General features: G+C 34.9%; 1 protein-coding gene across 4 annotated transcripts; it reads right to left on the reverse strand.

The window, feature by feature from the left end:
• Positions 1-219: 219 nt before the first annotated feature.
• LOC105220894 (uncharacterized) lies at positions 220-25,679 on the reverse strand. Of its 4 annotated transcripts, XM_054228726.1 has the most exons (11): positions 25,529-25,679; positions 24,238-24,552; positions 9,771-9,823; positions 8,952-9,091; positions 6,405-6,505; positions 6,222-6,336; positions 3,825-3,958; positions 3,475-3,762; positions 1,600-3,407; positions 1,116-1,230; positions 220-407 (listed from the first exon to the last, which is right to left on the reverse strand). In XM_054228726.1, the coding sequence occupies exons 3-10, from the start codon at positions 9,805-9,807 to the stop codon at positions 1,118-1,120; spliced, it is 2,736 nt and encodes a 911-aa protein (XP_054084701.1). In that variant the 5' UTR covers positions 9,808-9,823; positions 24,238-24,552; positions 25,529-25,679; the 3' UTR covers positions 220-407; positions 1,116-1,117. The 4 variants fall into 4 exon arrangements, with proteins under 4 accessions (XP_054084701.1, XP_054084699.1, XP_054084700.1 ...); XM_054228724.1 differs by having other exon boundaries at positions 1,116-3,407; XM_054228725.1 differs by having other exon boundaries at positions 1,116-3,407; positions 24,238-24,452; positions 25,529-25,663.
• Between the last annotated feature and the right edge of the window lie 705 nt (positions 25,680-26,384).

Raw genomic sequence — 26,384 nt, forward strand, 5'->3', positions numbered from 1 at the left:
GAAAATTGAGTATTTAATTATTATAAATGTTTTTTTTAGCTTAGTCAACTAAAAACTTATTTAGTGCACACATATTTATTTATTTATATATTTTTTTATATATTTATTGCGCCAACTAGCAATGTCGCCTGCTACAGTAACTTTTGATCCACTGCTTAACTTATTGCCGCACATCTCCGCCTTCGTATCCGATTTTGTGCGCTCTCTCTGTGTCTCCAAAGATTAGTTAATGTTAGTGCACAAAATCTTTGCATATCATCCGTAGGATTTAACGTTTACTGCTGAACAGATTCATAAAAGTTTGTTGTTGTTGTCATGTTGCGTGGGCGTGTGCTGTGAGTTTTGTGTGCATGGTGCTGTGTAGTGTGGCTGTCATTAAATACACTTATATACATTTCTAGAGAGACCTTAAAGTGGAATGAATAGCAAAATTCTCATTATTGCAACAATATTATTCGGTTGAATTTTATTTTATTTATTTTTATTGTTTTTTTTTTTCAATGAGAGCATAGTGAAAAAGCAACGTAACTGCATAATGCGGTTATGAGCAAAGAGATGAGCGAAAAGCATGAGCACAAAATTTTACAGTTATTTTTAACATTTTTGCGAAATAATGTTGTTTAGTAGTAGAATTTTTTGTAAAATTGAAAGAAAAGGTACAAAATATTTTTTTTTGTTATTTCCATAGTTATTTTAAGAAAATCAACAGGCAAGTTAACTATGTCAAATGCCAACAAGCAATCGTTTATAACGGCTGTAAAGTCAATTTGACATATTGTATATATACATATAGAGAGCCTGTCGGAACTTCATAGTGTGTGAAGTGGAGAGCACCTAATGGTTATGAGTGAAATGCGAAATCATGCAATAACAAATTAATATGGAATAAATAATTTTTTGAAAGCATGCAAAATGATTTGCAATTCTTATGAATGCGCTGAAGACATACACTGATACATACATACATACATATACACTAGTATGCATGTACATAAATATGTATATATGTATGTTTACTGTATGCAATAAAGATAGTTACATAGCATTTATGTACATTTGTATGTATGAAGAAAATTCGCATTATGATGAATACATAATTGCCAGCTAAGTCTAACCTTTAGTATTCCAAATCATCATAGAAATGTTGGGCTATTCTCATGCCGACGCCTCTGTAGTCCGTTCGGCTGGAATACGGCTGTGGCGCTGCAACGACCGCGCGCCTTCGGATATCTGTTGATGAGAAATACGAATCATCACTATTGTAGTCATTATAAGGACTTTGTTGTTGTTGCTGTTGTTGTAGTAATTGTTGTCTAGTTTGCTGTTGTTGTTGTTGTTGTTGTTGTGCATGCAAATGTTCGGTTTGTTGATGAATTTGAATTGGTAATGATTTTGAATTTATTTGTGATGGTTGATGATGTGTTTGTGTTTGACTAAGCGATGGAGTTAATTGTGATTTAGTTTGATAACCATTTAGTTGATGTTGATGTTTATATTGTTGCGATTGTTGTTGTTGTTGTTGTGGTTGTTGCTGATATTGATTATTATTGTTATTGTGATAGAGTGTTGTAGGTGATTTATTGTTATTGACAAATGTACCGACGCCCGTCTCAGATGCGTATGCATTCTCAAAAGCGCCATTGTGATTCGGATGATTGCTGTGATGCTGCGAAAGCGGTTTAAGCGTCGGATTCAGTGCGTCATTCAATGTGACGTCATAGTCGGTTTCGTAGAGCTCATCTAATGTGATTTTAGGCTGAGGCTCTGGTCGCGACTGCGATGCCGGTAATGCGCTACGCGGTGGCAATGTTGTGCGTTGAGTTTGCGTTACATGTAGCTCTCTATCACGTTCCCGTTCCCGTTCGCGTTCGTATCCGTTTGTGTCATGTAGATGAGAATTAATTTGTGTGGACCCTGAAGCACTGCCGGAGTCTCGCAATATCGGTGCGCCGTGCTCGAGCAGACGCACACCCGATATTGTCGATCCCATATCGAGTGGACTACTGTCCGTTGTATGCGAGCTGAGTGGCTTCAGAGCCACACCAACCGGTTGTAGGCCACGTGGCAGGTATGGACTACCACCGCGCGATGGTAAAAATGGACGCTTAACAACACGTACCGTGGCAGTGCGTCCCGAGGACGAGAGAGCGGCCCCTCTGCTCAATGTAGCGGGCGCCGTTGGTTCGTCCTCTTCCTCTTCTTCTTCCAATTCGACGTCAGATTCGACGTCTTCGATTGGTGCCACTGTTGTCGTCGTACTTGTTGTGGATTGTCGCAAACGTGAGTTACTTCCAGCGCGTGCGCGATTTACACTTACACGATTTCGTTGCTGTGGTTCTGGTTCCTCTTCGTAAGCGTCTTCTTCTTCTATTGGACGTCGTGGTTTTTTGGTCGCCTTGCGTGCAGCTGCCTTTGGTCTTAGCCGATGAGCAGGTCGCAGTGGTCGTTCTTCGTAGTCATCATCGACAAAGTCGACATCTTCAGCACCACGACCAACAGCGGGTCCAAAAGAACTGCGATTTCTTGTGCTGAAGGGGCGTTTCCGACTGCTGGTATGACTGTCGACAGGTTCATCAGATGCGCCAGCAGCACTGTCGTAGTATTCTTCGTCTGCAGTGGTTACACGCTTCTTCTCTGTTGTAGGTCGACGAATTGTTGTGCGCGAAGGCTTCTTAATTAAAGGTGTATCATTTTGATTACGTCTCTTCGAACTGGGTGCTTCGACTTCTTCATCTAATTTGCTATCTACAACGCGTCTACGTGGTGGAACGCGTTGTGGACGTACATCATCATAGGCTTCATCCTCATAATAGTCATCATCGTTTGCGTGTGCAGCTGCAGGACTGGGTGTCGCTCCAGTTTTCTGTACTGGATATTGGAACTTTTTCTTCTCATTCAGCGGCACCGGACGCGCTATTCGTGGAGGCGCCCGTGGACGTGCGTAAACCGAACTACTACTTGCTTTGGGTGTAATAAATTCTTCCAATGGCTTGGGTGTTGTTTTCACTTTCGGTGGCGCTTCTTCTTCGGCAGCCTCCTCCTGATCGGGTGCATTGGCTGGTCGTTTTTCGAAGTCATCTAAGTCATCGTTGCTTGCTGGCAACTTACGTTTCTCATTAATCCTACGTCTGCCAGTTAAACGTCGTGGTGGCGGATCTTCCGCATCAACTGGATCTGCTGATGGCGTAATACGCGATTTATCCTTGCGTCCCGGTTGCGCACGATCGTCACCGAAACTGCGGCGCTCATCGCCACCTAAACGACCTGCAGCGGTCGTCGATTTACGACCACCAATCTTTCGTCTATCTAATGCTTTGTTGCGTGGCCTATCTTGTTTGCGACGATCAGTATCGTAATCCTCTTCTAATTCCTCTTCATCACGAAAACGATCCCGTGTATTATGACGCCTTAAAAGAGAGAGCGAGAAATAATGATTGCAGCATGTTTTCAAAATTAAAATTTACTTCTTCTTACCGTGGCTTATCGTCGCTGTAGTCGTCTTCATAGTCTGACACCGGTTTCCGTTGTCGTGGTCGCGGCTTGCGGCGTCGATTCAAACGCTCCTCATAGTAATCATCCTCATACGCTGACGCCTGTTCTTCTTCCTCATCATAGTAATAATCATCAACCGGTCGCCGATTTGAGGGACGTCGCAACGGCCGCAAAGGTCGTACCAATCGTCTGCGTGGTGTTGGTGGCGGTGCTTCCGTAGAGCTTGTTGTTGTCGTTTTAGGCGTGGTAGCCATATAGAGATCGTCATTTCTGAGTTGAAATTACGGTTATTATACATATGAAACTTTATTAATTTAATTTAATGTAGTTACCTATTCCAATAATTCTTCGACCCCTCACAATCGACATCTGACACAAAGTGACAAATAAATGTTCGCTGATCGAATGCGGTAAAATTGGCGCAGAGGAAGTCGTGTCTGATGCCATAAACGCAGTGGTGATATACCTGGAACAAAAAATTTAAAGGAATATAGATTGTATAGATTTTTAAGCAAAAAGCGCGGATATAAAATATATTTCATATATTAGGTTGGCAAATATCTCCCATCCGCTTTTTTGCTCTTTATTCAATGCTTTAAGTGTTACAGTGTTCGGATTTAGTTCAAACATGCGCCCTTTCGTTCGATAATCTGTTTCCATCTAGACGACAACTTCATAATACCCTCCTTATTTGCGAAGAACTCGGACATCCACTTTTCACAAGCCTCTTTTGAGTTCAACTTTACACCACCAAGGGCGTTCGCCATGGACAGGAACAAGTGGTAAACACTTGGCGCTATGTACGGGCTATATGGTGGATGCAATAAAACCACCCATCCGAGCTCACATAGCTTCTGACGAGTCATCAACGAAGTATATGGTCAGGTGTTGTCCAGGTGAAACACTACACCCTTCCTGTTGATCGATCGCCTGCTTCAAGCGGTCCAGTTGTACGCAGTAGATGGTAGAATTATGCGTCTGGCCATATGGGAGCAGCTCATAGTGGATGATTCCCTTCCAATCGCACCAAACACACAGCAAAACCTTCCTGGCCGTCAATCCCGGCTTGGCTATTTGGGGCGATTCGCCGGCCTTCGTCCACCACCGTTTTCGCTTGATATTGTCGTAAGTGATCAATTTTTCGTCGCCAGTCACCATCTGCTTCAAAAATGGGTCGAGTTAGTTCCGTTTCAGCAGCATATCGCAGGCGCCCAAACATCAATCTTTTTTGTGTATCCTCCTGCCTTCTGCAGATGGTTTAAAATGGTGTGGTGACTAACTCCCATCTCCTAGGTGATTTCACGAGATGCCACATGCCGGTCTAACTCGATGTTTTCCATGATTTGATCGGTATTCGTCGTCACAGGTTTTCCGCCAGCTGGCTTATCCATGGTGTCGTTTTCACCCGCTCTGAGTCGTCGTAACCATTCCTCCGCAGTTCGTAGTGATAGAGTACCATCCTCCAAACCACCATTAAACTCACGGAACGTTTCTCTAGCGGACTTGCCTTTAACGAAAACTTTGAAATAGCGCGAATTTCGGTGTCAGTGAACTCCATGTTTACACGTCTTTAACTGTTGAACGCAATATCCAAACTTATCATGCGTCGTTTTGTAGGTTATGTCAAGACCTTTCAAAGATATATAGTATTGCCAGATACGAGCTCTGTAGCGCTTTATACATAGCCGCGAAATTCAAAATACAAAAAGGCGGAAGGGAGATATTTGCTAACCTAATGTATAGACTAAGCCAGTCAAACATTATTCGAGGAAAACATCATAAATATCTTTAAAGATTATTTATACAATATTGAGTGGCATTACTGATTTACAAGTCGAAATTGACAGCGAGTGTCGAATCGAATCCTACATAAAGCTTGAGGAAGATTTTACACTCATTGTTCTTGTTGTACTCCTATTTTAATTTTGAAGCTCTGCCCTCTCTTGAATACAACGAGGAAAGAAATGGAAAGATCGATTAGATTTAACAGTCAAACTCAAAGTTGATAAGATGATGTGTTCAAATGAGAAAAAAGACTTTGAAAACCTGTCGTCGCTATTATCAAAAGTGTAACATATTGGAATTAGCAAAATACTTAATTAAAAACAACATTCAAGCACGAAAGGTAGCAAAATAAAAAAAAAAATTAAAAAAACTCAAACAATGTGTGAGCAGGTACACAAACTTTGAGGTCAAGATCAACATGGTAGCTGGTTTCGGACATAGTCAATAGCGGCTTGGCAACTGTCGAATCGACAGCAGACAAATTTGTACTTTTTTATTTACTAAGTTTATGTGATCACATAACAACAAACCGTTAACTGTAGTCGCATATATTTCGACAGAATCGCGTTTACCCGTTTTGTTTGCTTCGTTGCTAAAACGCAATCACGCTGGTCGTATGTTCGAGAAATTTTCAAAATTACGCGTGAAATGAATAGACAACTCCAAGTGCGCTTTCTGCTAACCGAAAGCATTAAACTACACACTCATAATGTTTTCAATTAGAGATAATTTCGCATAGATTTGCCTGTAGTCAGTTGCTTTATCAAGTAATTAAACGATTGCGTTGTAGATGAAAATTATATGAGATTTCTTCAATACCACAATAATTCAACGGTTATTGTCAATGTTTCATTATTTGGTATGTGTATGTAAATCATATAAATTAATGGGTCAAGGTCATCAGTAACCTAACTAAAACTGTTGTGCAATATTGTTGCATTTACCTGACACTTGTGTTCAATGGAAGCGTAGAAACCGTCATGCAACCCATCACATTTGAAGTGAATATCCTCATCTGGCGGCACAGTTGAGAAGAATGGGTAGCTCGAGAGATTGTAACTGTAGATTTGGTATAGTGAAAATTAGTATATACAGATTATAAGTACACCATTGCATCGGCAACTTACCCGTGCAATTCGCGTGGTAAATTTGGATCCCAGATATAATCAATTTGTGGAATGCCCGTTAATTTGGAGTTTTTCGTTGGACCCGAGGGCGAAGTGTCAGACTGAAATTTCGTGGAAAGAAGTTTTATTTGAAAATCGTGTTTAAATTTGTTAGAATTTAAAGTATTTTTTTCAAGTTAAATCCTTTGTGCATACTATAATACTTTTTTTTAACAAAAGACTTAAGACACAAACTCGATTATAACTTATCTGTACAATAAAAATATGATTGAAAATTAAAAAAAAAAAATAATTTAACTTAATTAATTTAAAAATAAATAAATGTACTTATTTCGAATAAAAATATAGCTTAAGCCAATATAAACAATTTGTTGAATTTATATATGTATGTACTCCTACTACTTTGCTGTTAAGGGGTTACATGGGTTTTGTCGGGTGCCTATGCCTATTCTCAATATTTTTTGTCTATGTAAAAATTGTTTATTTAATTCAAACTTTTTCTGTCTTATAGATAAATATTAAAGAATAATTTCTGAAATTTTCCAAAAAAAAAAACCTCTCGGAAAAAAGGTTGCGTCCGCGTTGTCAGCATAACTCCTGACACGATCATCCAAAATGAAAAAAAAAAAAACAAAAATAAATGTTTTAGGTAAGACCATATACTCGTGCTTGAACGAAGGAAAGACAAAAAAAGTAAAAAGTGTAATTTTAGCAGACATTTTTCCGAAAATATAAAAATTTCGGGCAAAATTGCTTGACATTTTTTTTTAATAGTTGTAATTGAAAAAAGAAAAAGTTCTTCGTTCAAGAACGAGTAAATTGTATCTCGAACACCTGTGCAAAATTTCATCAAGATTGGTTGAGTAGTTTTCGAGAAAATTTGGCAACCGACTTTGAAAATACGGTTCCGAGAAAAACGCGTTTAAAGTTTTGAGTAACAATAATACCTGACTTGAAGCGCACACCTTACAAACGCTGTGTGTTGTCCGATAATATTCGGATCGAGTTGAAAATTTTGGACAATATTTTTGAGATGTTGTAAAAATTAATAAGCCAGAAAACAAAACATCGATTTTTTTAATCCACGAAACCCATGAACCCCTTAACAAAAGACTTAAGACACAAACTTTATGACATTATAGCTGTCATCGATTGGCTAATACCCCTGAGAGACGGCGGCGTTAATTCAGATTAACTGCTTTAATCGGAGTTAATTCGAGAGTTATCTCAGTTAACTCCGTTTGCTAACTCCCATTTAATCTTCAAAATTTTAGTGAGTTAGTGGGAGTTCGTGGCATTTTCGTTGGCAGCATTGTTAAACATGACCGCTTTTAACCTATTGTAAAAGAAAATATGGGAGTTTATAACTTGCTTTAATGCCGCCTGTCACCTACCTATTTGCAACTGATTAAAAGCGCAGTTAATCCGAATTAACTTTGCCGTCTGTCTAGGCTAGAAGCGTTATAGGGAAGCCAATAGAACGCACTATCCCGTAATTCAAACAGACAGACAGCACTTATGGTGCAAGCCTGCGCTAAAATGTCCTCTTAATCATGCGCAATAGTGCTGCACCACTTTCTTAGGTGGAGAAATACTTAATTTGCACAAAAAAATATTTTTTTATCCCTTTGTCTACATATGTGAAACAAAATTTGGCAGCACTCAAGAAGCGGCAATATCATTTTTAATGAGGTATCCGCATACTCTCCTGTACGTATTCAACTAGATAATTTTGTTGTTGCTTTCACATGTAAAATTTTTGACAGGCGAGCAGCGCCCAAAGATAGCGAGCAGAGAAGTGACCAATCGATTGCAGCTTATATTAAAATAGCTTAAGTCGACTTAGTTCAAGTATATTGTTTAATAGCTAGGAATATCCTATATACATAAATATATTCTTTAATCTCTAATTTTGTTTTTTTTTTATATTACAAGCTAAAGAATATTCATTGCATATATGAGTCAAAATAAAGATCTATTCGAAGTATTACTCATATTAAATATTTATACAATGTACTGTATATACTTTTAGTATAACATATGCAATTTTAAAGCCATACATTCAAAAGAATGTTTGGATTGAAAAGTGAAAAAAGTAAGAACTTTCGCCAACGTAGAACTCCATATTGGTAGTTGGGCTTAAAAGGAGAATAAAGAAATTGGAACACAAAGCAAAAATTGAAGTAGAGAAGCATGTACCTACGATTATAGCAATATGAAAGTCAATTACATTTCTAGGTTTAATGAAATATTCTTCCATTGCACACAGCAAACAATTTTCATGTGAACACCTTAACAATATCATACATATATAGATAAATAAATACAATTATTGTAGTTATGAAAAATTAATTATTCGACAACGTAAACTAGTGAAATGTACTTATGTATATGCAGTATGTAGGTAAGCAGTACTTAACAAACTTGTTAAGAATATTTATATTTACATAATTTATAAATATTATTTTCTAAATAAGCCTAGATATGTTTATTTCTATTTTAGTTAAAATAAAATATTTGTTAATTATAATTTTAGAATATATTTACTGTGGCTTCACTGCTCGGCGCTTCATTTGTTGAGCTAGTTGTTGTTGATGTTTTCGACGTCGTCGACGCAGTTGTTGTGGCTATAGAAACTTTTTTGAAAGGCGCCACTGCTGCTATGTCAGTCACAAGCATTAACAGAGCTGGAAATAAAATCATTTAAAAAAATAACCAAGGAAATTAAAAAATTATAAACATACATAATTTAATCTTAAGAAAGCACACTGAAATAAATATAACACAGCCCGACAAAATTAAAAAAATTTGCAAACTTATTCTAGTTGAATTCAAATCTGTAAACAGTTTGTCTCTATCAGCTCTAGTTTTCATGATATAGCTTTTTTATACCCTCCACTTAACTTAGGACCTGAAAAAAAAATTTCGCCAAAAAACCTCCACTTATTTTTCAGATTATAAGTTAAGTGGAGGGTATAAAAAAGCTATATCATAATTACAAATTAACTAGAATCAGTTGATATATTCAAAGAAGCAAATTGAGTGTTGGCCTGTGTAATTGTTGATAAAAAATGAAGGTTTTGATGTTAACATGGCGATCGAGGTTGTTTAAAAATCCATAATCAAATGTAAAAATAAAAAATACTTCATTTGTAAGGGCATATAATAGGAGTTTGAATGATCAAAAGCAACAGATATAATCTTATTTTTGGAAGAAATATTTTCTACAGACTTTAGTTTAGGGATTGAAAGAATTTACGAGATCTGTTTATTGAATGTATAAAACTCTAATCTCACATTTATAGAAATATTTAAAAATTAAAACAATTTTTTTATTTATAATATTTATTATAACTTTTTACTTACACGCCGTTATGAGCAGCCATCGCCGTGCCTTTTTCATGTCTGTAGTTCTATTTCTGAAATAAATAAGAAATATTTTATTAATACTCAAATTTTAATTATGATGCTATATATTTAAGTATGTAAAAGTATTATAATTATGCAGCTAAGTTTACGAAAACGTTTAAAACTAACATTTAAGTTTCTCATTATATAGATCTGATGTTACAACGAAACATCAAAATGGTTTACATAATTAGAACAAATCCGTATTTATATCCAGCCAAAGTTCGACAACTTCCAGCGATCTCCAAAGATATTTAAATTCTTTAATAACAACAATAAAATCTAATGCCTTCACAACGCTTCAGCAATCCCCAAAGCTATTTAGATCAGGTCCATTTAAGAACAAGAATAAAATAAAAAAAAATATTTGCCTTCATAATATATTTTTCATTCTATACGAGCTTGATTACATCCAGAATGTGCAAGCAAATACGGAAACTTTATTTAGCTACCGGGTTTGTTTCATTTAAGATAGTATAAGTGAGATCTTTTTCACTCAGCTTGTTGTAACACAGGTGTTGGCTTTATGTATGTATGTGATTGGTGTTAAACCGTTTAGCCGGTTATAGCCGAATCGATGAGAGCGCGTCACTCCTCTCTTTCCTTCGCAGTTCGGCGCCAGTTAGATATTCCAAGTGTAACCAGGTCGATCTCCACCTGGTCCCTCCAACGGAGCGGAGGCCTTCCCCTTCCTCGGCTTCCTCCGGCGGGTACTGCATCGAACAATTTCAGAGCTGGAGTGTTTTCGTCCATTCGGAAAACATGACCTAGCCAGCGTAGCCGCTGTCTTTTTTATTTTAACTATGTCAATGTCTTCATATAACTCAATCAACCGGACTCTGCTCATACAGCTCATCGTTCCATCGTCTGCGGTAGTCGCCTTTGCCAATGTTCAGAGGACCATAAATCTTGCGCAAAATTTTTCTCTCGAAAACCCCAAGAGTCGTCTCATCAGATGTTGTCATCGTCCACGCTTCAGCGCCATACATCAGGACGGGAATAATGAGCGACTTATAGAGTTTGATTTTGGTTCATCGAGAGAGACCTTTACTTTTCAATTACCTACTCAGTCCAAAGTAGCACCTATTGGCAAGAGTGATTCTGCGCTGGATTTCGAGGCTGACATTGTTCGTGCTGTTGATGCTGGTTCCCAGATATACGAAACTATCTAGTACTTCTAAGTTGTGGCTGTCAACAGTGACGTGGGAGCCAAGACGTGAATACGCCGACTGTTTGCTTGATGACAGGAGATATTTCGTCTTGTCCTCATTCACCTCCAGACCCATTTGCTTCGCCTCCTTATCCATGCGGGAAAAGGCAGAACAAACGGCGCGGTTGTTGCTTCCGATGATCTCAATATCATCGGCGTACGTCAGCAGCTGTACACTCTTATAGAAGCGGGACTTTATACCGCAATAAAATGAAGATGGGTGTGGTAGAATGCTTTAAAATCCCATAATTTGTTCCAAGACCACTGAGCTGCTATTAAATAGTTATGTATTTATATAAATCAATAAACAAGTGTGTATAAATTTTGTGCCATCGATCGTGAGTATATTTCGGCAAGAACAAAGTTCTTTCGTTTTGTTTTTATGATCGCCCAAACACTTCTTGTCTTGTATTCAATACGCGAGTTAATAACAAAGAATCGATTGAAAATTTGCGCTTATTGATTCCATAAAAGTATTCGATTTGTTTTGATAAAAAAAAAACAAACAAACAACAACAACACCGTGCGATAGTGTGTCGTGTCAATGATCCCCAAAAGGGATAGATATGAACAGCAATGGCGCAGCAAGTAACGGGGAATTGTGTGTATGTATGTTTGTGAGTACTTTTGTCTTTAACACATTCGCAATTCTTCTGCAGCCGTGTCTTCCTTGTTGAAAATGTTTTTTATGCATACAGACCATCGTTTGAACGTGGCGTGCCGTCTTTTGTTGCATTTACCTTTTCCTATAGTTTTTTTTAGTTTTTTTTTTGGTTCATTATTATTCGTGACACATGTTCGCAATATAACACACAAGCAGCTCTTTAAATTGCGGTTTAACGTCATACTATTTAAACTCACATATATACACCCACATGTAGACATACTTACATACACTTACAGTGGTAAGTACGTGTCAGGGTGCGCCAATAACGACAAGTGTATGCACACGCTCGTTTACCTATATAAAAGCTTACATACATACTTGTATGAAGACTTTGCAACAAGTGTGTACGTGTGCGTTCTGGTTTGTGGTATTTTCAGAAATTTAATTTTTTTTTATTTTTTTTTTATTATAAGCTCTGCACTTCGAATCGTACACTTTGTTGCATATTAAAGAAAAAATATTAAATTTTAAGATGTATTTTTTTGTTGGTAATTATATACATGAGCGCATATATAAATATGTATTTGCTGGAAGCGTCTTTCAACTGTCAACCGACATTCAAAAGTGTTAAATAGCTTATGGCGATGTTGGAAAATTTACGAGTTTAGGTTGTTGACTGATGTCTGCCGTCAACCAGCGATCTTCCCAACTAACCATCAAGCCAACAAGTCAGGTTGTTAGCTCGTTCAAAAGTAGAAGATATACGACTCTAGCTAGCTGTTTCTAAGTATTTATTTAAAATATAGTGTAGCTTTTTATTGCTAGTATGTGTGTGTCTTGGTAGTTTATGGCGCTTTGCCGGCATCTCGCAGACGCTTGTAGGTGCTCATTAGCCCAATACAAAGTGTTTGACAGTGTACAAGTGACGACTTTAATTTAGCTACCGGAAATGCTTTGTTTTTCATCGCTCGAGATGCCCTCAAGGAAAATCAACCAAGCCGTGTACCGGCAATGCTCTTCAAATAGCTACTGTTCAATTTACTCTCGTCTACCGCATTCAAAATTTTAGTGTGAAACTATATGTAAAATTGTCGTTTACAACGGAAATTACTAAAAAGACTATAAATATGAGTTGTGTTTTTTATGATTTATATGTTAATTTAAGAAAGATTAATATATGCAGTTCACTTGTATATTATATAATTCAGCAATGACTTTTCGAAGGCACAAATGATTGCAATGCGATTTAAAAATAACTTTAAGCTATTAAAAGCGACTCTTTTCTGTTTTTGTTGAAATACATGTAGCTTAGAAAAAAAAAATATCGGACTGTCTCTATATAGGTTAGGTTGTTCTGGTAGGGCTGCAGGCCACGCATAGACCAGTTATCTGTCTCTATATAAGTATTGGTATATTTTTGAACTTTTAGATTTTAACATTGACACCAGAAAAGCTACAACATCACATCTCTATGAAAAAAATAATTGCTTAACACATCAAGAAATATACCATTTTCGTATAGAGATCAATATTCACTAGCAAAACTACCACATCTAGAAATAGTAAACCAACAAGTTAGGGTCGTTGGACCAATACATTCGCTAAAAATTACAGTTTAGAATGAAATTCGGAGCGTTTTTCCTTCGTTCCCATGAAAGTGTTGCAAAAAATGAAATTTCCACCAAGTGAGCTGCCGAGACATGAAAAATGGTGTTTTTTGATTGAGAATTTTAAATATTGAATGACGCGAGATTTCAACCGGATGATCGATATACATATCCCTACTTATCGACTGATTTAGTGGGGTTATTTAGCCGCCTCCGAACTTAAATTTATTGCCGTGAAATACTTTTTTGTAGTTTTTTGACAGATAGATGTTATTAAATAGTTTAGTAGGCCTTTAAGTTGCTCAATCAATGCATTTAAAGGTCATAAAAAAGTATATGTAATGCCTTAGGAAACGGAGCTAATAATATTCGCCATTATAAATCGAACTAATGTAACTCAATTGACTTTTTAATATTTAGAAGAAATCATAGTAATAGCCTTTTCACACAGGGGCTAATTGATCAATTAACCGGCCTCTGCTCGATTAAAACGCTGATTAAGATCGATTTACCATACAAAATAAAAATCTACATTAATTTCCAATTGAATTTTAATCGATTTGAAAAGGAAATGCAACTCTGCGACAAATACCATATTTGTAGTTAAATATACGCTCTTTGTTTGCGAATTGTTGTTCACGCTACACGACGTAGATGTCGCTGCTGAAAATAGCAATCAGTTGATAAAACTTACCAACTTCTTATAAAAAGCAAAAACAAAAATGTATAACAGCTGTTGGGTTATCGAGTAGCCGGCAGTGTGTAGGGCAAAAGCTGGTTACTCAATCAAAATTTTAATTGACAATTAATTTGGCTGAGTGAAGAGGCTATAAAACTCTTGGTTCAAATTAGCACAAATAATTGATTTATATTTATTTTTCCGAATGATAGTTGACATGAGCGAGAGATGTTTTTGAAACTAAAAACTGGAATTTTTTACAAGTCAAAATCTTACGAAATGTTCAACTTTCGAAGTATGTCTCCTACTTCTTCAGAATCAGCAATATATGTAAGTAAACATGCTGATATAAATTACCTATAAAAGTCTACGTTCTGATAAAATATTTGGCTTAATTGCTTTTAACTAGAAATCTGAATATTCCTCTACTTTCTCAGCAACAATATAATTGCAGCGAGTATTAACAGATTCGACTAAATTTAGGATCTTTTTATGGGATCTATATTTTCATAAAATCATAAAGGCCAAATACTGATAAATATTGGAATAAGTGTTGTATAAAATTCTGAATCTATAAAATATAAACACTTAAAGATGTCAAATAGAAAGAGCAATGTTTCTTCTGTAATGAAAATCTAAAAATGGTATATCAAATATTAAAAGTATTCTGTGGAGTGTACAGTACTTTAAATATGACTCAGTTAAACTATTTTTTGCTAAACACAAACCAGAAACAAACACAGTGAAGATTCAGCTTCACTACAAAACTAATAAATTAATCAATATTTTATAGTAAATGAATATTGAATAATGCATAAATGAAAGGAAATAAATTTCCTTCATTATGGGAAAAAAATTAAAAACTAAAGATTTATTAATGCTGTAAATACAAAAAATTAAAATAACTGGAAAAATAAGAAATATGTTAAATAAATACCGGTTACTCAAAGAACAACTGAAACAAAAAAAGTAATTGCACATCTCAATATTCAAATTCATTTACGTAATATTTTCTATCTGTAAGGAATTCAAAAAAATCACTGAAGTGTTGCCAACTAACTATGTCGCCGTCTTTTCCGCATCAAGTCTGCTAAATCAAGCGCAACAAAAGTAAAGTTGTAAAAACTAAATACGCTACTGTTTAAGTGACTACCGCCTAAGTTTCCAATACACAGTTAAATACATGCAAATTGCTGTGTGAATGCAATGTGTATATTTGTAAACAATTTTTACACCATTCTGCAGCAAAAAAAAAGAAAAGAAAAGGTAACGCCGTGCACACCTACAATGCTGCAATATTTCACACATTCACTTTTCTAATTGCTTTTGATTTATTACATAGAGATTTACTCGTAATTTATGCAAATTGAAAATTTCATTATTATAAAAAGAAGAAAGGAAAGTATTGCTTTGCAGCAACAAAAACTAGGTAACGGTTTGTGTGCAAGTGGGAAACTCAGCTTTTCCTACTCAGTGTTACTGTTTAGTTAATACTTGGCCACTACTGTGTGCAGTTAAAAGATGAAAGATGCTCTGCCATTGTATCTGTATAAAATTGGTCAAAACTTTTGGATCGTCGCTTCAAAAAACTCTGTTGTGATTATGTAATCAATTGTTATTGCTTTTAATCAAAGTGGTACAGAAAAATTTTGGTTACTTTATGTTCACAAAATTTCTGCTGTGTAATGCGAGCATTATGTTTACAGCGATGGGTGGTTAGCAGACGCAACTGCTTGTGTACTTTAAATGGTTGTTTGTTATGTAAACTATTTTCGTTATCGTAATTGATATTGTTTGGTATTTTTTTTTTAATTTAGTCTGTTGATTTTAACTTCGTCTGATGTTTGGTTCAACGTCTCTGCGATAAGCGACTTACGAAAATTGGAAAAAAGATACTGATGGCATACCTATCACAGCAAAAAATCGGAAGAGTACGAAATGCATTAAACTCTTCCTTTTCCTGGGAAAACTTATAGGTTAGAAATCGTTTCAGAAAAAAAAGCAGTTAATTCTCACATATATGACAGAATAACGGTTAAGAATACAGGGTGCGCCATATTTATTGTCATATTCAAACTTTTTTATTTAATTGAATATATTTTTTTTTTTTGAATTGAAGATCATTTAGTAAAATTACTATTTTTTCTTAACATTCCCCCACATTTTCGACAATATAGTTCTCGAACGATAAAGCGATGATTTCAACATTAATGTGCGCTTAGATATCGTCAATGATCCGAGGATTACTGGTATACATTTTGTTTTTCAAATAGTCCCACTAAAAACAGAGTGAGTCAAATCTGTTTTCAGACTGAAAATTTCAACTATTTTTGTCATAAGGCATGCAGGAAGTTTTTGTTGCGAAAACTAAATAGTTTTATACACAATGAGGCAGAGTACCAGCCTTTTTGAAACCTATTACCTATTATTTGACCAAACATCGACACTCGATCGGACTCCTCGGGATTTATTACAACTTTGCTTCCGCCGTTTTCCAATAGATGTCTCTAGGATCAAGCACTGATCGATTAAATCGATTTTTTATATATCGATCTTGGACATTTGTGTCAATATTAACCCAACAAAATATTTGTATAGATCTAAGTGAAAAAAGTCTTAATCAAAGTTGTAGACCAATATATAATCGGAACACCTCTGTATTTATTGTATGCGGCCAAGGGCTATCCACTCGGCAGCTTTCTGCAAAATTTTTCGGTGATTATTTTCTGCCGCTACAACAACAACTGTCAACATCAATCGAAAGGTTTTTAATGAAAATTATCACTATAATGGGTTGATTGAGACTGCGAGCCTTGAGAGTTATGTTTTATAACAAAAAAATATCGAAACTATTGAATGCCATATATTAAGTATATCATGGTAAAACTGAAAACGACTACAAAAGATACTAGATTGAAAAATCAAATTTATTTTCGAATGATTTTGCTGTTTTCTTTGACAAAATTTTTGTGCAAACATTGAATATTTCAATTAAAATAGTATTTTTATACTCTTTTTTAGCTAGAAATAGAAATACAAGTATATTTTTTGAACGGTATATATGTATTTTTGATTTTTTGAATATTAACAACACTTTCAAATTCAATAACCGTAATTTTAAACATCACTGTCTGTGTTAAATGAATTATTACACGCAAAAAAATAATGATTTTTGAATAGAATCGCTTTACTTTTTTGGTATCGCAATTATGAATAGACCATTTTAATAATTTACACAATTGCATGGTTTGAATAGATATACTCAGTATGGCATACTGGTTTTGCGATATTGTCCTTCACAGTGTGCTATTATATGTAGAAGGCATTACCAAACTTATTGATTACAAATTTAAAATTATTTCTAATATAAAGACATTCAAAGAAAATTGAACCGGTCTAGTAGAGATTTATAGAATTGAAAGATTTGCATGATTTATGAGAAGCAGACACCACACACACCACGCATGCGCAACACCCACTGTTAGCGAAACTGTTTAGCAACACCAAAAGAAGCAACGCAAGCACATCGCAAGCCATCGTTATAAAATTGTCAACGGATGACGTTGACGACCTTGAAATCAGCTACACACATTAGAGCAGTAGTACTAAATGTCGTCCAATAGCTGAAGTGCACAAGAAAACCAGAAAACAAATGCAAATATCAATGTTGCTCCGTTCAAACATGTTTCCCGCCCAACTGATGTTATAATAAAGATGGTAAAAGATGCTAATTAGTTATGACACGTTAAACGTGAAACGCCTTAAACCACAAAAACCGCTGGCGGTGTTTTGGGAAGAGGAAGCTCGCTGCTTGCAAGGCACTCGAAATGACGTTTACGAGCTTCGAAGTGGTGTTGTTGTAGCTTTTGTGCTGGTGTTGCTTTGCTATTTGCTTATACACTTGTTGTTCTTGTATCCCCCAGCAAAAAAAGGTATTAAACTATACCAGAAGATCGCTCATCTTCTTGCTTTTTATATCATTTAATAAGTTCTCTAGCCCCAGTACGGCGCTAATTTAGTCTAAGACTGTCTAACTATCAAACTGGTTGGCTCGTAATAGTTTTTTTTCAAGCAGAATATAATAAAGCGTTTGATGATGCGGCTGACTGCCACCACCTTCAACCTGTTTCGGCTCTTAGATTAATTTTTGTTTTTGTTGTATCTTTAATGCTAATCACAAGATCACATTAAGCATTTTTATTTAATATTTTAGCATAAGATTATCGTAGCATCCGGCGCACTGAAATTCGAAATGAAATCGAGAGTGTTGTGCAAATGAGCGCATAAACGTAAGCTCGTTATGCAAATGATAGAAGACGTAAAATACATAAAATATTGCTCTTAAAATTTGTTAATAGTTAAATATTGTGCGAATGACCTTTTTCATTTGTTAGCAAGAGTTCGACGAGACCTAAGTAGGTGGGTGTTTTATTTATAATAGTACATTTACATAAAATTTGTTTTTTTTTGTTTTTTTTTTGTTGTTAAGCTTTAATAAAATCCGCCTACGTCAATTAATTTTTAATGACGGCCTAATTTGAAGCTATTTCGCAAAATATATGTGTATTCGTGACTATTCTAAATAAATGAATTCGGAGTACTCGGAGTACGTTTGAATTATTGTTTGTATTGTAAGGGTTGTTTTTTAGACCGAATTGGTCTTTTTCTTAGCTGTTACTTCATAGTGAACAGACTTACTCCGTAACAACGTTTATTGCTGGCAAGTGACCCCAAATACTGAACCGTCTGGAATTTATTCGAGCCAGCCGCGATGCTCACTTGTCCGAAATCATTTTTAAAGCATAATCGTAAACCCTTATATTTATAAAAAAAGCTAAATTTAATTTATATGTTTAATGGGTTAGGGGTAGTCAGGATTTTCAAAAAAAATCAATTTTTTCTTTGCATTTTCGTTAAGTGTAATATCTCAAATATTCTCTGAAAATTCGAAGTTCATCCGTTAATAACTTTTCGAGTTATTCGACAAATAACAATGAACGCTCGGCAATTCCAAAATGCTAGTGTGAAACTTTAAATGCGTTTATCTCAAAACAATGTTTTTTGAACTGGTGACAAACTCGTAACCGCTCAGTAGAATTTAAATAAATTCATACAGCTTATAGAATACATAATAACTCAGGAATGATCGAACGATTTTTTTTTTCAAAAATTTCGATTTTTAAGACCAATTAACTGTTGATTTTTTCCCGAAAATCTAGAAAAATATTTTCTGAGGCCGCCATTTTGTTAATTTTTGAAAAAAAAGCTTCGATCAGACCCAGGATTATCTATTTATAAAACTATTTTTTTTTACCCGATTGATTTAGATGAATCTCCAAGGACTTATGATTGTCACCGCAGGTACCTTTTTTGAAACTGGGTCAACACAGACAGCTATAACTTTGGAAATTATATTTTTTTTTCAAATTTTCGTGACTTTAAGTCAAAACATTGTATAATAAAGCCATATTATTACTTTTGTAAAATAACATGATTTAATAGCAAAAAAATACTGAAAACTCTCTTTTTTTTTTCTCTGCCTACCCCTTACCCCTCAAAAAAAATCCACCCTTTATATCGGGAAAAGATCTGCCATTGACTTAGTACGGCACTTCGAGTTAGAGACAAAGCCTCTTGCCCTAGACATAAAACATTATTGAGTTACAATTTGATATTGTTTGGGGTTAAAATTAAAGGCGAATAGGCTATTACATGTAAATCGTAAGACAACCGAAGCAGCAAAAGGTCATTGATGAAACCATAGCCGTCTAAGACAGACATCACGGGGGGTTTGCTACCTAATTGCATTGTATTATTACAATATATATTAGTAATTAGTTTCAAACGAAAAATCCCATACCGATTGTACATTTGTGATTAAAATATGAATTGATGAGAATTGCATACAAAAGCCTGACTGTTTGACCTCGATAGGTCATGCTCTTAATATTTTCTGAAATAGCAAGACCACGAGCAACCGTAGTAAAAGTTCTATTCGTTCGCAACATAATAGGATTTCAATATAAGCACGGGCAAATTCTTAAACATGTCTACAATGATTTCGATATTATACATCTACAGCATTCAGCGACGCGACTTATTTACGATATCATATAATATTGTATTACTATTACAGGCAATGTAGAAACTCTCAACACCTCTGCTGGATCGATGCATTTGATTTTGGTTGATGTTTAGATGAAGGAGGAGGCAGTATATGTCGTAAAAAAAATCAAATATACACGAAAACAACAAAGCTAAACCAACATACTGAGTGTTTTCGAAGCACTGTGACCTTTTTTATTCTCGAAACTAAAATATCACCCCTATTTAAAGGGTTAGGTGGATTATAGAGGCTAAACACAAGGGTATTTTTGCAATTTGTTTTTAATATACACAATCATATATTTCATTTAAACAATTCAGCGTATCAAAGAGATATGTTTATACAGTATTTTGTGAAATTTTTATTGAAAAATTCCGAAAACTCAGTCGTTGACACCTCATCTCCCATGACGTGTCAAAAAAAAAGTCTTGCGGTGAACATCATAACTCATTACTGGTTCATCCAAAATCAATCAACTAAAAACATTCAGATAGTATATGGAAAAATCTAGTTTATGAACGAAGGAATAAAGGAAATATTGAATTTTGAATTTTTGACACAGTTTTAACCAAAAAAAAAACTCACTTTTTTGGTCAAATTTTCGACATATAAAATCATTCGTTCATTATCTAGATAATGTCATTCCAAAGACGTGTGCCAAATTTTAACAAAATCGCTTAATAAGATTTCGTGTCCACCGACTTCAAAAATTGAGTTTTGAGATAAAAGCGTTTAAAGTTTTACATTCGTACTGACGTGGCCCAATGGACGGAACTTCCAAAGGTTATATCTCCTAGAATATTACTCGGATTGGTTTGGTGTTGGATAATATTTTAAATATATTGCACTATTTTATAAAACAATAATTTTTTTTTTTCAAAATTTGAAAATTTGAAACCCACCTAACCTCTTAAGGCGTTCGACAGCCTAAAGCCACAAAGAAAGTTTAACTTACAATTTTTTTTCTATTTTAAATCTATATTTGATTGTTTAAATTTAGATAAATTTTCAATTGGTTACGCATGATAGTATCGTCGTTCTATTTTAAAAATACAGCTTCGAGGTTTTTAGCGAGTTGGACATGCAATTTTTTCAATATGCTACCGATTGAGTGTGGTTTTGAGTATTCCAAAGTGACCTTTGGAAACTATTTTTTTTATAATTTCTTATTTTTAACTCTTATCTTCCAGAATTTTCAAAAAGAAAAGGTATTGCTGGCTTCTAATCTTGCGCAAATATAGATAAAAAATGTTGCATTCAAAGGAATTTATTGAGCCAGAGTATACAATCAAAAATAGTAGGTTTATGTATCTAAAATATATATATACATATACGCGTATAGGATTTACTGGTAAAAATAGTAAAATGCACATATAAATATTTACTATTAGCCGAAACTTCAATTCTGTTATATAGTTTTAACAAATTAGTTAAAGTTTTGAAATTTGTTAATTTTTTGTTTTTTATATCGCATACCTGCATACCCAGAAATACTTTACAATTTTGTAATCTTTAATTTTTTCTGCAAAAAGTTCATGCACATATAATTCTTTGTATGAGGTAGAAGGTAAACGATGGAAAGTTTGTTACATCTTTTGACACATTTTCACATTTTTATGTGTATATATTTATGCATTTGTATGTTTTATTTCTACAACTTTTTTTAACAACAGTCTACACACAATGTGTTTGGCAAAAAGGGCACAATTATTTAACAACTCAATTAAATTTATTTATAATTGGCATTGGCTACCATTGAATATGTATATGTATACAAAGGTACACGATTATGAATTTATATAAACTTTACGCAATCGTGCAGCAAATTATGAAAAGCAATGCAAATCAAACAAATACTTCAATGCGAATTTAATTAAAAGGAGACTTAAATTAAAAGCAACAATGCGAAGCAATGAGTTCACAAAAGGTGTAAAGCTTCTCCACCCCAAAAAAATCATAAATAAATAAAATAAAAAATATATATTTATTTACAATTACACTTATACTATATTATATATGTTTGTAAGGTTTTGCACGTCTAACCAAACTAGTAGAAGAAAAGCAGCAAATGAAAGTGAGAAGGAAAGCGAGGTGCAATTGAAAGTAAAATTGGCGAAAATTTGTTACAATTTCTTGTTGCGCATCAAAGCAGGCGGAGCCGAAAGTGGTTTAAGTTGTTGTTTTGCTTTGCTACTGTTGTTGGTAGTGTTATTGTTGCTATTGTTTGCTTGTTTGCTTTTGCTATAGGCGCTTGCAGTTTTGAAAACTATGATGACGTGCTGCTCGTTGTTGTTTTTTTTTTGTTTGGTACAGACGATTAGGCACGATGTCGGTATATATAGTATATTAGAAAATATAATAAATAAAGGGTCTTGCAATATGGATGATTATTTTATATTTTTGAGGTAATTGGAAAGTAAAATTTTTAAAGACGTTATGGCTTAAGTGATGTTATGAGAAATTATGAGAAATGTGCGTTTATGCACTACGTAAGCAAGTTATGCAAATGACAGAAGAAACAAAAAATATAAAATACATAAAATATTGGTCTTAAAATTTGTTAATATTTTAATATTGTACGAATGACCTTTTTCATTTGTTAGCTTAAGAGTTGGACGAGATCTAGTTGGAGGTCTGATTTTTTAATCGCTATATTGCTTTATGTTGTATTATGTTATGTTATGTTATGTTATGCTATGCTATGTTATATTGTTGTCTTAGGTCTACAACTTTGCTTCCGCCGTTTTCCAATAGATGTCTCTAGGGTCAAGCACTGGTCGATTAAATCGATTAAATCGTTTTATATCGATCTTGGACATTTGGACAAAATATTTGTAGGGATCTGTTTGCATCCCTAAGTTATTCTCAACTGAAAATGACACTTTTTGAGTCGAATTCTCGACATTTGCGGGAGATTTTGATTTTCTTTTTTAATTCCAAGAAAATTGCAGCTGAGGCTCATCGAATGCTTTCGGATAAGTACGGCGAGGCTGTCCTAAGTGAAAGAACATGTCGCGAATGGTTTCAACGTTTTAAGATTGGATGATTATGAAGTCGAAGACCGACATGGTGGTGGAAGGGAGAATATTTTCGAAGATGCTGAATTGGAAGCATCACTCGACGGAAACCATCACAAGGAGATCGATACCGAACGCAATTGATGCGTTTGAGCCGTGCACTAAAAGAAAAACGGCCACAGTACGAGGGAAGATACGATAAAGTCATTCTCCAGCATGACAATGCTCGGCCTCACGTCGCAAAGGTGGTCAAAACATATTTGGAGACGCTGAAATGGGAGATCTTACCCCACCCGCCGTATTCTCCAGACGTTGCTCCATCTGCCTACTACTTGTTCCGATCGATGACACACGGTCTAGAAGACAAAAGTTGGATTGATACTTGGATCGACTCGAAAGATGAGAAGTTCTTTCGTCACGGAATACGCATGCTGCCAGACAGATGGTCAAAAGTAAGTAAAAAAATGCGTGTTGATAGCACACAAATGCTTTTATCGCCGAAATATCGAATATTTTAGAATTGATCCCTCATAAGCACCCTTTATAGGCACTTAATATTTTCAAATACTTTTATGATTTTTGTTCAGCATTGCAGCGCAGCTATTTAATATATCTCTTAAAAAAACATATCTCACCATCTTCCAAAGGCACCAAGTTAATGCAAGTGCCTTATGAACGCAACAACCATGGCGCACAGTTTGTTCATGCCACACAATGGGGCATAATTAGTAATGCCTTAAATGTTTCGAAACCTTTAAGTTTGTGTGTGTGTGTATTGTAAATTCAGCAGCACCATTGACTTTGCATATAATGATTTGTTGCTATGTACATACATATATATGCAGCTGCTTACAACAACACTTGCATAGTTATAATGGCGTCTGCGTGTGATTTTTATATTCTTCAGCTGTTGTTGAATTTGTATTGCGCAAAATTGTACATACATAGATAATGCAACCGCAAGTGCCACAGTAAGTGGCTGGTATTTCGCCAGTAAACATGTAATTTGCATTTTCACAGCCAACAACGAGTACGAAGGCCTATGCGGCAATCAAGGGTGTGCGAACGTAAAGCATACAAATGTGCCTATTGTGTCATTTGGGGGTTTTTCGCAATATTAAAGCGAGTTTTTTTTTTAATTTTTTTTATATTTACTTGCTACTTGCTACATTAATGCAAAATTTTGTCATAAAACTTACTTGAAATTATTCCAATGTGGCAGTGGCTTGTATATGCGACGTATATTTTATCAAATCCAAGTTCGTTGCTTAAGTCTTTTGTTATTTGCTGTTTGCTTGATTGGATTTACCTTACTTGTAAGTAAATCTCTTCCTGTTGTTGTTGTTGCTGTGCCGTGGACAGCGTTTCGTTTCACTTGACTTGTTATTGCACTTTTATTGTTGTTGTTGTTTTTCTATGAATTTATTTCAACACTTGTTTAATATTGTATTTGTTTATATTTCTCGCATTAATGATGCTATATTAGCTTTTATTACAATGAAGTAATTTGTGAACTGCAGGGAATACAACAAAAATACATAAAATTAGTAAAAAAATTAAGCATATACTAGCAAATAGTATATAGTTGGCAATACATGCAAGCGAATTTCATGGCAAAAATGAGAGTTCGGCGCAGAAAAAGCATGGCAAAAAAGATGAAGAGAGCTAATAAAAGAAATAAGAAAAGACACAAGAAAATGCATTTCTGCATACAAATGCAAAAAAAAGTATATGCGCTCGAACGGCTAAAGTTTCGCATGCAAGCAGCAGCCAGCGTTCGTGTAAGACACTACAAATGCACAGCGCGCGTCTTTGTTCCAACACCCAGTTGCTTGTTTATATATATGTACATATATATACAAATAAATGCAGTTTATATGGTTGTAAGTGTGTGTGTGAGCAATCAGCTTGGCTGGCTTTGCCTTCAATTTATTTGGCATAAGTGTTGTTGTGTGCGAAACTAGACACTTTTCTTGTTGCATGTTGCATTGTGGCCATAAAATACAAACAACAACAATAAGAGAAGCACCCAAACACATACAAGTAAAAAAATAAATGCAGCAGATTTTAAACAGTAATTTTTTTTCATTTTTTTTACATTTAAATTTAATGATGATTTTACAACAACAATTTCAAACAGTTTTTTGTCTCATTTTTATTTCTATTTTAAATAAATTTCAAAAAAAATTTATACACAGCAAATCTTTTATATTTAAATCCACTTGACATTCGCGCAGAGCGCAGTCGTAAAGTTATATAAATTATTATTAAAGAGAAACACAAAATAATTTTTTTTTTAATAAAATAAATTCGAGTTTTTTACACTTTTTCAGTACATTTAGTATTTGAAATACACATTTTTTAAATAATTTAACTAAAAATGGCACAAATTCATGATTTTCTCAGTCTCTAGTATTGTCACAAACAATTTCCAACACATTCCCGTTAACTAGAGTCCAAAAATAAATTTATTTTATATTATGCATTTACTATTTTCCTTGTTTTGCAATCCACCGAAAGCGTAGAGGCGCTTATAAAATGCGTTCAAAAATTTTTGTTAACCGTTCGCAGTGCTGCTCAAACGCAGACTAAATTGGCCAACGATTGGCCAACTACCATTTGGTTTTCAAATAAAATATAAATATTCACTTGTTGCTTATTACCACCGCTGACTGACTGCCACTGGAAGTTGCTGACACCAAAACGCCAATTGAGCAAAATTCACTTACTCCCATGCAAATCGATTGGAATTGTGTGTGTGCGTGTGTGTGGCGCTGTGCGGAGCAGCTGTGCTGAAATACACACGAAAGCAACATGAGCCACAGCACAGCAACGCATGCGCAGCTGTCAAACCACATTTCAGCCATATACATGCGAGTGCCTTGCGGCTGCCAGTGGCGCTCATTTGCACTTAGCTTTTGCTCTAAGCTCAACGCGTTCGTCGTTTGGTGTTTTGTGGGCTTGCTCTCTCAACCGGTTGTGCAGCGGCTTTGCATTTGCTTTTGCGCATGTGCAGTGCAGTGTGTGAGGGTATATTTTTTATTTTGTGTTTTGTTTTACTTTATTTTTTTTTGGGTTTTTTTCTGTACAAATTATTTGCTGTGTGATTGCAAGCGATAATGTCAAATAATAAATAAATAAGTGATAAATATCTAACGTTGAGGAAAAACAATGCATCTGTAAAGCTTAACAATAGCAATATTAAATACTTTTTGTGTAGATTGTGCAGCCCCTTTGATTTTATAACTATTAAAAAAATCGGTCAAATTATATTTAACAACTTTAAAAAAATCTGTAAATATGACCAAATGTATAGACATTCAAAAAATTAACAATTATCAAAAAA

This window comes from Zeugodacus cucurbitae, chromosome 4 (genome assembly GCF_028554725.1).
Source record: "Zeugodacus cucurbitae isolate PBARC_wt_2022May chromosome 4, idZeuCucr1.2, whole genome shotgun sequence".
NCBI classification, from domain to species: Eukaryota; Metazoa; Arthropoda; class Insecta; order Diptera; family Tephritidae; genus Zeugodacus; species Zeugodacus cucurbitae.